At 46.9% G+C, this 15,302-nt stretch overlaps 2 protein-coding genes across 2 annotated transcripts in view; one reads left to right on the top strand and one right to left on the bottom strand.

Moving 5' to 3' along the window:
- The window catches only part of T265_07597 (hypothetical protein), a gene marked incomplete at both ends in the record, with an annotated part of 19,887 nt that extends 15,106 nt beyond the window's left edge, over nucleotides 1-4,781 (top strand). Inside the window, one exon of the mRNA XM_009173161.1 lies at nucleotides 4,606-4,781. Within this exon, the coding sequence (XP_009171425.1) occupies nucleotides 4,606-4,781 (176 nt within the window). The remainder of the gene's footprint in view (nucleotides 1-4,605) is intronic.
- The window catches only part of T265_07599 (hypothetical protein), a gene marked incomplete at both ends in the record, with an annotated part of 53,402 nt that extends 39,194 nt beyond the window's left edge, over nucleotides 1-14,208 (bottom strand). The window contains 10 exons of the mRNA XM_009173163.1: nucleotides 670-927; nucleotides 1,263-1,319; nucleotides 2,121-2,303; nucleotides 2,501-2,838; nucleotides 3,206-3,359; nucleotides 4,589-4,957; nucleotides 7,725-8,113; nucleotides 8,267-8,639; nucleotides 8,759-8,903; nucleotides 14,057-14,208. Of these exons, the coding sequence (XP_009171427.1) occupies nucleotides 670-927; nucleotides 1,263-1,319; nucleotides 2,121-2,303; nucleotides 2,501-2,838; nucleotides 3,206-3,359; nucleotides 4,589-4,957; nucleotides 7,725-8,113; nucleotides 8,267-8,639; nucleotides 8,759-8,903; nucleotides 14,057-14,208 (2,418 nt within the window). The remainder of the gene's footprint in view (nucleotides 1-669; nucleotides 928-1,262; nucleotides 1,320-2,120; nucleotides 2,304-2,500; nucleotides 2,839-3,205; nucleotides 3,360-4,588; nucleotides 4,958-7,724; nucleotides 8,114-8,266; nucleotides 8,640-8,758; nucleotides 8,904-14,056) is intronic.
- Between the last annotated feature and the right edge of the window lie 1,094 nt (nucleotides 14,209-15,302).

Here is a 15,302-nt window from a genome sequence, read left to right as displayed (position 1 = left end):
CTCTGAGTTGGGCGTGGAAAACAGCACTCTCTTCGGCAAACGATGGTTCGGCTTAAGCAACACATGTCCCAACCAACGCAGCTTCTGGTGCTGGACACATTCTTCAATGGAAGTACCCGTTACACAACCGAAAACGCGCTTTCTAACTGTCTCATTGCGGATTCGCCGACACCAACTCACACGAGCTACGGTTCTGAGACAACGATTGTTGAACACCTGAAGACGTCTCAGTTCCGCTGCTCGAACAGGGAAAATAGGTGGTGCTCGGTCTCACACTTTCTCGTACGACTGACATGGTGAGCTGCCATCCGTTTCCAGGTCTGCCTGTCACATGGAAACTACATCGATGAGCCCACGTATACAAGTAATACCTAATGTGAATTCCCCTGAGCCGCGTGCGGAGCCCGGTGGAGGCTACTTTCGTTTTTAAAACGAAAATCACGAGGAACTTCATCTGCTTTCGGTAAATCTAAGGAAAGTATTAGCACAATATTACTAAGCAAGTGCAGTCACAAACTCATCCCCAGGCATGCTACGCGATCTAGTAACGAATGGTACGCTTCCATAGGGACCAACAAGAAAGTAGGGATTGTCAGTTAGTATTTGAATACGTCATTATCCAAGAAACTGGAAGCTGTACTCAAGTGTATTTTTTAAATTGCCACATACCCGTTCGTTTGGATCTCGGTAGGCTCGCATGGCATGTTTGAGGAAGACCGTATTGACCAAGAAGGAGATTACGTTGACCAAGGTTTGTCCTTGCTCACGAGCGCCTTCATCCTGTGGTGTGGAATGTGAGGTATCTCGGGGCTCCGTTACTGAGGGGAACGGTCCGGATATATGAGATGCCAAGACCGTTATCAAAGACAGGAACGCACGCGTGATCGGGTACTCTTCGGCACGTGGCTCAACTTCGTCTATTTCGGTCTGTCGAAAGGAGACATTAGCATTACAATTAAGCGTTTCCGTTACAGTAGCAATTAAGGAGTTAAGAATTAACCGAGTAATCACGCGTTTCGAAAGGCACATTCCATTCATCCGAGAGGAATTACGAAGGTTAGTTTATCCAAACATAGACGACAGCCACCGAGGAATTTCGGATAGATTTGACCCATGAAATCTAGTTGAAGAATTTGTGCTTCAGCGATTGCGTTTTCCAAAGGTCTGCTAAAGTGACCGTAGAATCGATCAATGAGAATACGTTTCAAAAGTGAACGAAACCGAAATCGATGAGGCAAAAATGGAGGAAAAGGGATACTTACATGCAAGCAGCTAACTGGTCCATGAGATCCTGCACGTTCTTGGGCGATCGGATGAATCTGAGCAGTCAATAAAAGGTGAAAGCGTTTGGATGAAAGAAATGTACTAGGCAACCTTGGACTTGCAATTATCCCGGTAAACAGAAAGAATACCGACTGGTTCCACAAGTTGAGAGCATGCCCACTTAGTGTGACAAAAAGCCACCCAAAAGTTAGACTGCGGCCGGGGACTGCGCCTACTTGATGAGCCCCAAGAAGGGCGAAACCGGTCGTGGGATGTCGACGAATTTTCAACAACCTTACGAGTAGTGCATTGCGAATAAAACAGTCATTTATTCACTCACTAAGTGGCGCATTGATCTCTTTAGTCTATATTATGGAGAATGATTCGGGAAGCTGCGGTGAAGAAACAAAAAGTAACGCTCAACCTGAAGGCTCGAGACAGCTAGGTGGTTAAGGCACTAGCTTACTGGCGAGAGGGTCCGTGGTTTGAGCCAAAATCCGGTTTCCCGACTGCTCCTGTCTAGATTTGAGAAACCTGACAGTACGTCACCTCTCGTGCTTCTATCGAGTGACAAGACAGCTGGGCACCGAAAGTGTTACAGCTGAGCGATTATTATTAGCAGTAGTGGTATTGTTATTACTAGGCCTAGAGCTAATCTATCTCATAGGGAAGCACAAAGCCACATATAAGACAATTCGTGAGATAAATGAGAACAGGAGTAACGGAGAAGTCAGCAACAGATTCGCACCTAGACCTGGTCGAAACAAACAAACGTATTTTACATCCACTGTTAGCTGCGCACCAATCCACAAAATCTAGGAAAAGTATACCTACAAAGCAACTTAATGGTCACTCACCTCCGCAGCAGTCACATGGTGCCAAACCAAGGCGGCTACAGATACATTTCCCGACAGGGCCGTCAATAAATGGATGAGATCGGCTTTGAGCACCAGTGGAACAGGGCAAGTCAGAAGTCCTAAGCAAGTAGGCACGACCTGCCAAATTGCGGTTGCAGCGAAAAGCGAACGAGACACCGGATCCTATGGTCGTAAGCGAAATGAAAGAGTAGATATGTGTTTTTCTGTCAGTTCGCACGATACTTATCGAAGAGAAAATACTGCTATCATGTAAGAAACAATAGTCAGATTTGTGAATGGATAAGTGGCGTGACAATAGCTGGTAAACGGCGGTCCAAGAACACAGTGAAAGAAAATGGCACTATGGAACGAAAGCTTACTAGACGGGCTATTCTGGAAATCAGACGGAGAACAGTCTGGAGGGCAACTTGTTCCTCCGGTTTAATGGCACGTGTGGTGGTGTGAGAAACGTTCGCACCAATATAAGCGGACGTAGAGGCAGCCGAGCTCATCTGATCCATTACAGAGTCCAACCCAGTTGGGCGGCGACTCGAGACCGTCGAGCCAGGAGGTCCGTAGAGGTGAGGATAAATTTGTGCTTGTGGATGTCCGGCTTGAAGTGCATTGGTTTGCTGTAAACTCGGTTGTTTCATATGACTCAGATATTGACGAAAGCTTGAAAAATAATGGTCCCATGAAGTGAGAGACGCAGCTCTCCCTGAGTATGAGAAAAAGAGAAATATAGAGCTTCAAACCCGCAACTTTACGCCTAAACGGACCTTACAATCAAGGGAAAAGATATGCAATTCATATGCCAAGTAGGTGAATTTCAAAGAACAGTAACAAAGGCGGTTATATCTCATCTGGTAAAACCGTTGCAGGCAACGGGGGATCTGTCGACAGACTATGAAAGGTGCGAAACTATGACAAACGGATTGACGAAAAAGTCTGTCCCTGACCTTAAACACCTGCATCCAACTGCTACCTCGAAAACTATGTACCAATTCTGGTTAATTCGCCCTTATTCAGACAGCCCTAACTATATTCGACAATGTTATAAAAAGCATCATAAAGAGAGCGCTCACCTGGGTTCGTAGCATTGGCGCGCAGCAAAGTGAAACAGAAACTGGCTGAACTGCGAGACCCCACGATACCATGGAGCATACGTACGTAGGGGATGAACAGGCTGGAGGTTGTTACGAAATCACCGACCGACCGTACAAATCGGAATAAGGAGGCCTTCATGAGTGGGGCAAGAAAATGTCACGTGAAACGTAAACTCATAGTGGATATCCGGTTACAATGTGTCATAGTAATACTTTAACGAGTTAGCAAGCAAACACGGCGAGGAGATGGCTCAGTAGTTAGAGTACGAATCTGCTGACCGGAAGGTCCGTGATTCGAACCCGACCTCTGCTTCCCAAATTTTCCTGTCTAGGCTTGGGCAACCTGGCACGTTGAATGCTCAGATGCGGACATTCCAGTCCACTGCGGTAAACAGAATACCGCACCCGGCTACATGATTTACGATGGCTTGCAGCCATTTGGAAAAAATACGTCCTTTATGTGCGCAAAGTTGAGGCCCACCCTGGAAAGACTGAGGTATTGAAATATAGCATTCCCTAAAATCGTGGTGTTGTTATTCTCAGAGGCACATGGGTCTATGAGATGAAGGCTTCTGTGGCGACTGGCATGAGGTCAAATACAACTCTGTGTTCAACAGAGTTATCACCCGACCCATTGCAGTGAAGGCATTGGTAGACAGTTAGTCCCAGGATCCATGATGGATTGGTAGTGCGGACAAGGTATTCGGATCTTTGAGGCCAACTATATCTCCGCGATAGTGCGCGGTTTTACCATAATGACAGTTAGGCCTTCAGCTTCCATAATTGTTCAGACATCCCAGTAATTAGGTCGTTATCCGATAAGCAGCTTGTATTCCGGTCATCCCAATGGGAGAGTCAAAAGTACGCGTGAGCATGGAGCTTTTCCGGTAAATGGTTACCCAGCTTTTGTTTAAGGCTACCCCCTGGCCTATACACAACCAGATGCCAAATGCTAGACCGCAGGAACTGAAGTGAACGGTGAGACAACGTTGTCGTTAAGACTGTCGGGTTCCAAAGTTAATCTCACAGGCAGTCGGCCGAAGTAGACTCATGATTCCGCTAGTATTGGTTCGGATTCGGACGTTAGCCCACCAGCCTAGGCTGATAACCAATGGACCAACAATCGGGTTCCGGGTTCCGATACCTGCTTTCTCTCATTTGATTTAGTAAACGCGTCTCAGCCAAGGGATAGCAGTGAACTGAACTCTGTAGGGTGAAACATAAGGAGCACTCAAGAACAGTTAAGGATTGCTCTAAGATACGAATTATACATAAGATGCATGTATACATAAACGTATGTATGCACTTTTGTAAAAAAAAGTGTGCACATAGAAATGCCCCCGGAAAACAAAGTAGACCTACTTGTCTGGCACCTTCAGATTCGGTTCTTCGGGCAGCAACGGCGTGGAGTTTCGATTGGGAACGAGATATTAGTCCCCCAGAGAGTAGCAAATCCCGTGCACTGGAAGATGTTTCGCCAGTTGGCGTGCCCAGTTCGCCGGCTGGCCACCAATATTCCAGTGCTAAACGAGCGTGTAGTTTCGATCCCGGGTGATCATATAACTCAGCGATGAGTAGTAGGAAGTTTGCAAATCCAGAACCGTTGGAGGATGGGTCAAACCCGGTGCGGCGAAGTAGGTCCTCATCACGAAGACGGATCTCCTTTACACGCGCAGGCATATACACCAGCAGGTCAGTAATGAGACTGTGCAGACGGTAGACCCACAGTGGCTGGAAGCAAAAGTGGCACACCAAAAGCTAAGTAAACCTCCGATAAAACTTATCAACTGAGAACCGTATACGGGTTGCGCAATGGTTCAATCATAGGTTTCCTTAGAACGGAAACTTAGCTTGATCTAGGAACAGAACATGGCAACCAGTATGCCCAACTTCCGAAGTTCGAATCGCACACTCATTCAATGTTCCTCCTAAAAACAGTTGGCCTCACTTAACAGATGATATAACCGGTAAAAAATTATCAAATCTTTTCACACGACGAACAATCTATATGCAGCTCAGAAGAAAAGTCACCCGATGAGTGGAACCTCCATCTGAAAAGACGCCACTGAAGGAGCCAGTCAATCAAAATGTGACTACGGAATGTAGATTCAATGGCCGAAGGGCGAGAGGCCACCGGCGAGTTATTCAATATGGATGAAGACACTTGTTGTTCGCAGCCAGCACTCTTAAGCTAGACAAGCCTGTGACAACCAAGTGGATCAGGGCGTCAAGTCATTGGCTCTGGGCAGGGTCCTCCAAAAAATGCCTAGCACGCGTCGTCCTGTGGGTAAAATTGCTTGCTGAGTCAATTGTTTGAGTCAAAGGCTCTAAGAGAGTAATCCAAAACTCCATCTTACGGCATAGGCAATGGTGGACTAATATCTGTCCATAGCGTAAGAGCTATGTCTAGTCTCCCTAATTTGTCAGCTCCAACCATGATTATGACCCATGCCAATACAACCCCGTTTGTGTGTAGCACCATAAATCCAGCGTCGAATTCTAGTCCACTACCCAAAAAATAAAATAAACACGCATTATGGAAACCAAGTAAAGGCGTTTATTGTCCGTATACTTTGCCAGGTAGATCAACAGATCACCCTTACTCACAGCTTTTCCTCCCTAAAAATCTTCAAGCAATGTCTCCGGAACACGCAGACAAGGTCCTACTGCAGTTTACTCACTGTGTGTTAAGTGATCCAGAAGCGGCTCCCGATAATCTCAGTGGTGTGGGCATTGCGCCGAGTGCGAAGCTGAAAGCACTCTCCTTGATTGGACTTCCAAAAACAACGGACTGTGTAGTCAAACTGGCCAGATCTACCTAAATTAGCAACTGATGAATCTAAAACCTTCTAAAAAGGTCAGATTCCTGAAAATAATCCCAGCATGCCCAAAACCTACTAGGACCCTCAAATTCCACCAAAATAGCAGTAGGGAAGCCGTCAAGCATCCGACATAAAAGCCAATTACAGATTGGACGCTCGAGCAGTCAATCTATCTAGCAATGCCCAATGACGATGAGTGTTCGGGCATGTCACAGACGAAACCGTCGACGATGGTGAGCGTTCACCCAACGCTGATAGGACAAACTGCATTCAAGACCAAAAGTGCGCTTTAACCTACTAGGTCAAATTCCACCAAAATAGCAGTAGGGAAGCCGTCAAGCATCCGACATAAAAGCCAATTACAGATTGGACGCTCGAGCAGTCAATCTATCTAGCAATGCCCAATGACGATGAGTGTTCGGGCATGTCACAGACGAAACCGTCGACGATGGTGAGCGTTCACCCAACGCTGATAGGACAAACTGCATTCAAGACCAAAAGTGCGCTTTAATACCACGATGTCCCTCGTAATTTTGCACTCGCTTGCTCACAATAAAGTTGTTGTGTTCTTTGTTAGCGACCCTTTCTCCGACACTAAGGTGCTAAAAACCCAAAACACGTTTGTCGTCTCTGCATACGCCCCAACAAACTATCGAAGACGTCACTTGTGGAGAACTGTCGAGGATCCTGTGGGCATATATATATGCAGCGAGAGAGAGACTAAAGAAAGCCACTGCATGAGATCGCTTTGAAGATCATGGTTTCCTTTGCACTACTGGAAGCTATCCATATGGACGTGAGATAGCTGTGGTCAGGGCGCGAACTTACTGACCAAGGTTGGAGCCCAACCTAAGCAGCTTGACTGCGACCTGACAGTATTTCAGACATCGTCTTCCTTCGGGTGGCATGGAAGCTAAGCACCGAAGGGGTATTGGGGCTGAACGATTATCCATTATTATTATTAATACTATTGTTATTACTACTATTGTCTACGAACTGCTTACCCTTTATGTCCTATAGTAACTTTGAATTACACACAGGTTTCAAGGTTTTCGGATATCCACTAACGAACCCACGCATCTAATCACGATGCACTTTGTGTAGAACTCAACTCAACAATTCCTCCGCCAGCGGTGAGCGAATGACAGTCGGTCATAGAAAATACAATCGGCGGAGCCAAAAAGTACGCCAAGAGCCCTGATTTTCACTCGCTTTTCACAGGTATCAAATACAAGAACCATCACATTCTATTAACGATGTGACGGATGACAATGAGGCTGGTGTAACGCGACTCTATTATTTTCTGGTGAGCCAGTATAACAACTCTCAAATGTATTTCCCTTCACGCTGGTTGATGTTTACTGCGGTTGCGCGCATACATACTTCAAAAGTGCAGCCCAAAGAGCTTCCGAGGATATATATATACATATATCTATATCGCCATATCTATGCGATGTCTTTAAGCACATTGGTGACGCGGACAAGAACGCGCGTTCAGAAATCAAAGGTCGGTGAAGTTACAACTTCATTACATAAACCTACAGGCTAACCATGATGGTCAAAAAGAAACGGAGTACGTAACATATGTAGTTTGTCAAGCCTCCTCTGGTAAATGCACCTGTGTTTTGAGGCTAGAAAGCAAACTACCTGCATAAGCAAACAAAAAGTTCACAAACCTCTCGTTCAAAACCAGACACAGCAAGTAGCCTTTTCCGCATGAACTCCAGAGCGCCGGAATCTAAGGCCAAGGAAACCTGGGTTTCTTCATCTTCCTCAACACCGAAATCGTTCGAAAAGCTAGCTCGTCCGGTGTCTTCTGGCGGGTTCGTAGGACTAGCTGTAGGAGATCTGGTTAATGTGTCGTGACCGCGGCGTGCTAACTCCGTGCGTAAATGTGACGTACGTCGTAACGTAATTGACCAAGCCAGACGAAGAAGACCTAATGTATCCAGCTGATCGGACCAGTCGTCTGCTCTCTGTTTGTCCAGTCGGTCTTTTTGTATGTCCAGACATTGAGTGATACCAGAAGCAAACAGTCGATCCGAGAAGAGCGGATGTGTCACATCTGTGAGGATAGTATTAAAGCATAGATAAAAAATTTGGTGCGGCGAAAAACAAGTGACAAGGAGAACTGCAACATGACAACCAGAGTGGGGAATTCTGAATACATACTCGGAACACCCTAAACAGAACAGAGATCGCACATTCATTAACTTACCCATGGTGGAGATCTCATCAAGCTGATCTACAAAACCCTCGAAGATTGGAGAAGAATCCAGAGAATATAGAAGTGACATGAGCACATGAGCGTGTGCACGTGACAAAGTTCCGGACAGCTGGTCACTTATTGTGGACGGAGGCTTTTGTTCTTCCTCCCTCTGTGGTTGCTTAGAGCTTGGACGCATCAGATAATCCAAGACCAACTTGAATTCATCCAAATTGAAAGCAGTCTGACAAGACCAAAGCAACAGACATTCAGCAAGACCGTTCTCGATAGAGTTCAACAAAATGAAGATGTCGCTGCGGTGCTTGGGTGGACCAAAAGCCTGTGCTGCCTCTAGATGAGTGTATTCACTGAGCACACTGAAAGTCTGTAAAGAGTCTGAAACAAAATAAGAGATGTTACCGAAGAATCATGACACAACTAAGGCACAACAATAAATGAGCACCTCTTTTACTGTGGACGTAACTAAACGCCGTTAGCACTTACCTCATCATCATCATTATCAGCTGAAAGAACCGCGTACTTGTCGTTACATCTGTTATAGCTGCCACAGTTTGGTTCACTGACGATGTCGGGAGGTGAGATAGGTAGCTGCTCATTGGAGGCGGGAGGGGACATAATTGATGCGTAACTGCAGGGTTGTCAGGGAATTTTAAGTGGGAAGGTTGGGGAGGGAGCTTGCATTGAAGGAGCTTGGATACATGAGCTACCCGCAGTGCTTCCATGCGACATCAACAATGATATCAGATAAGGTGAACCAAAAACTTTCAAACCCCACTGTGTGATGCAGCGAACCAAAGTATTGGTTCTAGGTGCCAGGGTTCTGTACCCATCGATGATGGATAGACAAGAAGTAAGAATAGATGATTAGGGGGACCGGTTGCGTCAGTCAGGTGGAGTTACTATCGATTAAAAGCGACGGGAAAACGTGCACCTATAGAGAAATGTTTAACGAAGACAAGGGTCCTGATGCAGCAGAGCCGCTAATCGCACTAATAGGTAAGGCCTTCTAATTTATTGCCCCGAGATCCTGTTAAACATGTTGACCGAAGGTGCCCTTAAAAATCAATATCGTGGATCTTTCGTATACTTGTGATGTAGCTGAGGGAACGTGACGACTTGGTCAATGCAGCCTCAGCCCAGTCGAAATCCCGCTTGATGCTCACCGGTTAGTTTGGCGTGTCACCACGAGACGGTGAATCAATGGCACCAGAAGCCTCATTAGGACCGAAGTCAGACCGACACCTCTAAGGTTGCGATATTCACCGAGAGATCTACGTTCGGTGGTGTTTACGGTCGTGGTGACCGAGTTAACCTAAAGGCAGTGGACAGCGAGAGGATCTGTCGGCCATTAGGAATGGGTTCACGGCGATGTCGCTGTCAATGAGGCGAGTCAGTCAGTCAATTTATCAACTTCGACTTACAAGGGTAATGTACAACCAATTATAAGTTGGTTCCATCTACTACAACTTCGGTTGCCGGAAAATGGAAGAGCAGGGCTGGTGGTGCTAGGCCCCTTCCAGGATGGAGACCGCGTGATCCCCACTCCGTCTGGTTGGGGACGCCATAATAAACGCCTGCTAATCAGTGCCAATAGAGTTATTGTTGTCAGTTTCTATCCAGACTGCCTGGGTTACGACCTCAAACACGCTTGAAACCGCAGTCCGCAGAAATTCTGTTTGCATTTCAGCCACGGGAATGCCCGCGGCAATCCCATTATCATTTACAAAGCGAAACCTAGCAACTTTCGAAGCCCCTTACACATCGGCGGTGGCGCTTAGAGTATAGCGGAACCACGGCCTATCGTTGCATACAAGGGGATTAAATCAGAGTGGCTACAAGAAGTGGCTGCGCTCTGACCAGAATCAAGCCCATCGCCGTAAGCAGAATGTCCGCAAGCTATCGCTGACACTTCGGTTTCAAGCAGTCCACAAAAGACATGTAGGTGGTGCTACCTGCCTCCCCCCTGAAAACAGTAGTCATCATCATCATCGACAGCATGACATCAGTGTTCAACACCGATGCTTCACTGCCTTATAAAACAGTAGTCAACACGGAAGTCGACCGTTTCTCTGCTTAGGGAATGCGCAGAGCAGTCAGCGTCGTCTAACAAATCTTTATGAAAGGCGTTTCAGCGACCATACGCCACATATTCGGCCACGTTTCATCATCATCGGCTGTAAAACCGCTTACTCGCCGTACAGTGGTTACAGCCGCCACAGCTTCGTTCACCGATGATTTGAGGTGGTTAGATGGCTGCATATTGGAGGCGGTAGCTGATATGAATGATGCGTAAACACAGAGTTGCCAGTGGACCTTTAGTTGAGGAGTTCGGACAGGGACCCATGAATTCAAGGTAATCGCTTGGATGCACGAGCGCCATTGAGGGCGCGACTAAGTCGCGTCTGACAATGTCTCTAATCATCTTTGTCCCATCTCGGGGCCCCCATCAGGGGGACGACAATGACCAAAGCAGCTGTGTTTGCTGGTACTGGCTTTCATACTTCACTGCCAAGTCCTTGTTTGACCTCCACTGGCTCGTTTCCACCCTTCAAGTGGTTGTGCGAAATTCGGTCGGCTGGCATACAGAGTACGTAGCAAAGCCATCGCAACCTATGAGGTATGATCAGTTAATCAACCATGGGTCAGTTGTTTCTTCCGAAGTTCTTTAGCTTTACTTATCTGGTGTTCCCACTAGACTCGAGCAATGTTCGAAAGAAACCCATTGTCATAACACTGAAAGCCTTTTAAAGCCCTCTGGGCGCAGCGGTCAGATTTCTGACCACCATAAAAATATGAGGCGCACCGCAGGATGGTAGAGTCCATCCTTGGCGGGTAAGCTGACACGCCTACGCCACAGGTGATGCAGATTCACGGAGGCTGCTTTGGCCTTACCAATCCGGATGGATATATCATCTTCCGCGAGACCCACGGGACTGATAGAGCTGCCCAAATAGATGAATTTTCTGACTACCTCAATCCGCAAACACGAGACTGGGGTTCGAGCCTACCAGTCCTGCAGCAGCGCTTTATACTTTGCAAGTGTGAAGCACAAATCAAAACGAAATAGAATTATTTGGGTTATTCAATGTTGTTTGGAGTACGGTGGCGTTGGATTCAAGCAGATCTATGTTATCTGCGAACCCGATAGCTGTAAGTACGTGTCCCGGGAGCGGTTTGATCCCACAGGCATTAGAGACTGGTAGCAAGTCCACCATAATCGTATCGATGACAAAGCTGAAGACGGAAGGTGAAAGAGGACAGCCTAGCCTGACACCACCCGATGCGTGGAACTCAAGCGAGAGCTTCCCGTAGGCCTTCACACGTCCACGGGAGTTGGTATGCCGCGCCTTGAGGGTCAAGAGTTGCATTATCTACGCACCATACGCACTATTTCCAAAGGCGGTGTCGCAGGCCGGCTAAACTGTTTTCCGATGTGTTCGGATCATCTTTTCGGTTGTTTTCGCGAGTGGATTAGTGGACCGGCTTTTCACTTATCGTTTCACTAACCGTTGATTTCCTAAGGCTGGTTGATTGCATCAGTTGGTATACGGCATGGCTGTTTCCGGTGGCAAAAGCCTTCTCCATTTCCCCAGCTTTCGATATTCGCCAGAGTTCTAGGTCTTTCCTTAGGCTCTTCCCTATTTGACGTTTGAGGGGTTTTCATGCGCCGTCGTACTTGTTGTCTAGTGGTACGGATTTCCTGGCATCATTCAGGACTAGCGATCTCGAGGATATCCAGTGGCCATTTGACTTCATCGGAGAAGTCGGACAGACAGCACTGAACGCCGCTAGCATAGCTCCTGCCATATTTTGCCATGCTTTATTCACGTTCTCGCTACGTTCTTGGCCAGAGATAGACCATAGGGGAGCCTCAGTGCAATTGATAGCAAATAGACCGGTAGAGACTAGGTATATCCTATATAAAGATTACCTGCATGCTCTGAATCTGTCATAGTCTCGCGGAAGAACCAGCGATAACCTCAACACTCCGAGGACTACGCTTCTTTTCGCATGGATGATTCCAGAAGAGGGTGTCGTTGTGCAGTATGCAATTAAAAACAAGAGCGACTGGGCTGTGTCGGCTATCTTGGCATGTCGCCAACTTTTGGAACTCCCTACCGAGTAGGGTGACGAGAGCGGAGTGTGAGCGAAAATTAGAAAGCAAACTAGACCAACACGTGACGGAAACACGGCATTCTGACGTGTGAACATCGGAGGCCGAAATGGCATGAAATGAAGTTGTTCGTATGACTCCTTTCTCCCTTTCAATCAGCGAATACTGAATACTGTTTGGCTACCCATGGGCCACCGATTGGTTGGGGCATCGTTTTAACGAAAAACGTAGTAAACTCCCAAGACTTACGGAGAATATTGCTGAGAAGACCGGTTTTCCAGAGGTCAGATGTGAGCTTTTCAGCCAATTGTGAAGCTTCCGGGGACAATGAAGGGGACCAATTACGTCCGTCTCTCGCTTGTATAAGCGTTCGTAGAGCATCCACAGTAGAGAGGCGTGCGTCGTAAAACAGCGAAACAGCAAGATGTCCACGTGAAAGGTGAGGGCAAGACGGAAGATGGCTTTCGGCTATGTGAACAGAGTATACCATGAAAGTACAAAACTAACCTGTCAAAAGTAGTTCAACAATTATAAGCTCATCAGTCTCAAACAAATCGCTCAAAATTAAAACTTCGTCAACGAAATCCTGGGAAAGAACCACGCGCTGCTGAATATCTGGGAGTGCGATAGGATCGCTGACTGCCTTTTTAACCGCTTCCCTGTGGATTGTATTCCTGCCCTACGAAAATGTAAATGGTTACAGCCGTGCAACGAGACCGAACCTCTGTTCGCAATGGAGAAAGCAGCAAGTTTTTGTGGCGTTCAAAGGCTGCCTCTAATTCCAAAATCCTAACCTCACGACCGTTACAAAACACATCGAAAACTATTCCGCGTAGGGTCTTGCAGGCGGACCACATGACCAGCCAGTGCAGAAAGCGGAGCCCGGACGGCGGCCGGTTACAAGTCAAGAATGACTGAGAACGTCAACACAGAACGCTGATTGGTCCAAACTCTCACAGAGCCTCACGTGCTCAAAGGGTTTACTGTACACCCGGAAAAGGTCATGAGGTTTTGAGTATCCGCACAATGGAATTGAAAGTTCGAAAGCTATGATGTGTCCCCGATGCACTAAAGCAATCAGGCAACTGAGTTCGGAGTACCTGTCCAAACGTTTAGGCTCCTTTTAGGCATTCCGGGATCTCAGCGATGCCCAGAACTTATTCCACTATAGTTTTCCGCCAGAGGTATGATTGCTACCCTGGACAATGAAATTTGGTGAGCTGCAAAAATATGGTGGTATATTAGGATGGTTTTTAGTTTGAGTACATACGCAACAAAATGCCACATTTGGTGCAAAATGTTTTACTCCACTCATAAATGTTTTGCAGCTAAGAGCATTGTGTGGCTAATAAGACGCGCAGCATTCACGGATTCACGGATTGATACACAGAATCGAGGCTTCGACCCAAGTCTCCCGGGCCGGGTTTGTTCAGTGGTTGTCGTTCATCTGAAAGACACAAATAAAAAGGGCGTAGCATTGCTTTTTATGTTCTCGGCTCGGAGCAGTTTGCTTGCCAGCTCGAGGAATCGTATAAATAAACCTAACAGTGCTTTGAACTGGGTTATAGAAGGAGCGTGGACAGGCGCCGGAGGAAGGTCATTCCACGCAGCTACTAACCGAAAATTATGCCTAATAATTGCGTGCACTCTACGCTTGAACTTCTTACCATGGCCCGCCGGGTGTTTGCTGGGTCAGCGGTGAAAAACCTGTTGGCCACGCTTTGTTCAAACAGGACATAAGAAAGAAATAGGTCCCCTCGGAGAGATCAAGCATCGCGGGACGCGTTTCGCAGTCCACGGATTCGAGGCCGGCAACCATTTTCGTAGCGGTTTGCTTGACACGCTCAATGGAGTGATGTCTTTTGTGCGTCCTGAGCAATCAACTTGGTTGGTGTATTCAAGGAGCGCTCTGGCGTGGGCCCCGTAGAGTATTTGGAAGTCCATGCGAGTAATACGGAAAAAGGTGCGCAGAATCACCCGGAAAATGGCGAATGCTTTTTGGTGCAGTGAGAAGGGCAAGTTTGGGAAGACCCAGATCCCCAAATCCTTTCAGACATCTATCCTCATGATGTTTGTTGTCCTTCCACACCATGCATGAAAAAGGCATTCGCTGAGTCTCCTCCAAACGACGTATGGACGCACTTTTTTGTCATTCAGAGAAAGGTGTCAGTCCAACGACCACTGGTTTGCAGCGTTTACATCCATTTGGAGGGTACTGGCATTGGAACTGCAGGATTCCACATCGTCCGCAAAAAAGACAGGGGCTTGCAAGGGAGAGCGTTGATGTAGATCAGAAGCAGCAGTGGTCCCAGCTCGGAGCACTGAGAATTCGCACAATGAAATTGATTTCTCGAGAGCTGCGGTATTTCCAGGCTTGCCACTTCACGGTGTAGAATGTCTATTATACTGTATATGGTCCTGTACTATTGGGAATCATCTACCATGGCGAATCGTTTAAGTGAGCGAATCTCCAAAGTCAACAAACACCACTGACTGTAAATACGTTGCTTAATGTAATAAAAAATCGTGAATTGTGGAATACTTTGTTTCACTTACAGTGGACAGAACTTTCAGATGGTTCTCCAGCTGAAACAATTCCCTGAACATTTCAGAATTTACATGGCCCTTGTGGATACAAAATACGTGGAGTTGCATCCCTGCAAACAACTTTTGCTCGATACTTACTGCTACCAGGTGAAATTCCGTAGTCTTACTTCATTGTTGACAAAACGTCCTACAATTTTTTGGTAAACAGCAGAGTGATCCATATTGCTTGCGAATTATGTTTGGAAGAACTTGACGTTGATCAATTAGCCACATGGAATGTACGCCGACCGTAGCGGCCAGTTAAACGAACCCAGCTGACGCGCACGACGAACACGCAGCTAGGGGTCCGCGATACCCCATCACTAC

The sequence above is a fragment of the Opisthorchis viverrini genome (assembly GCF_000715545.1).
Source record: "Opisthorchis viverrini unplaced genomic scaffold opera_v5_176, whole genome shotgun sequence".
Classification (NCBI taxonomy): domain Eukaryota; kingdom Metazoa; phylum Platyhelminthes; class Trematoda; order Opisthorchiida; family Opisthorchiidae; genus Opisthorchis; species Opisthorchis viverrini.
This window is presented reverse-complemented; position numbering and strand designations above follow the sequence as displayed.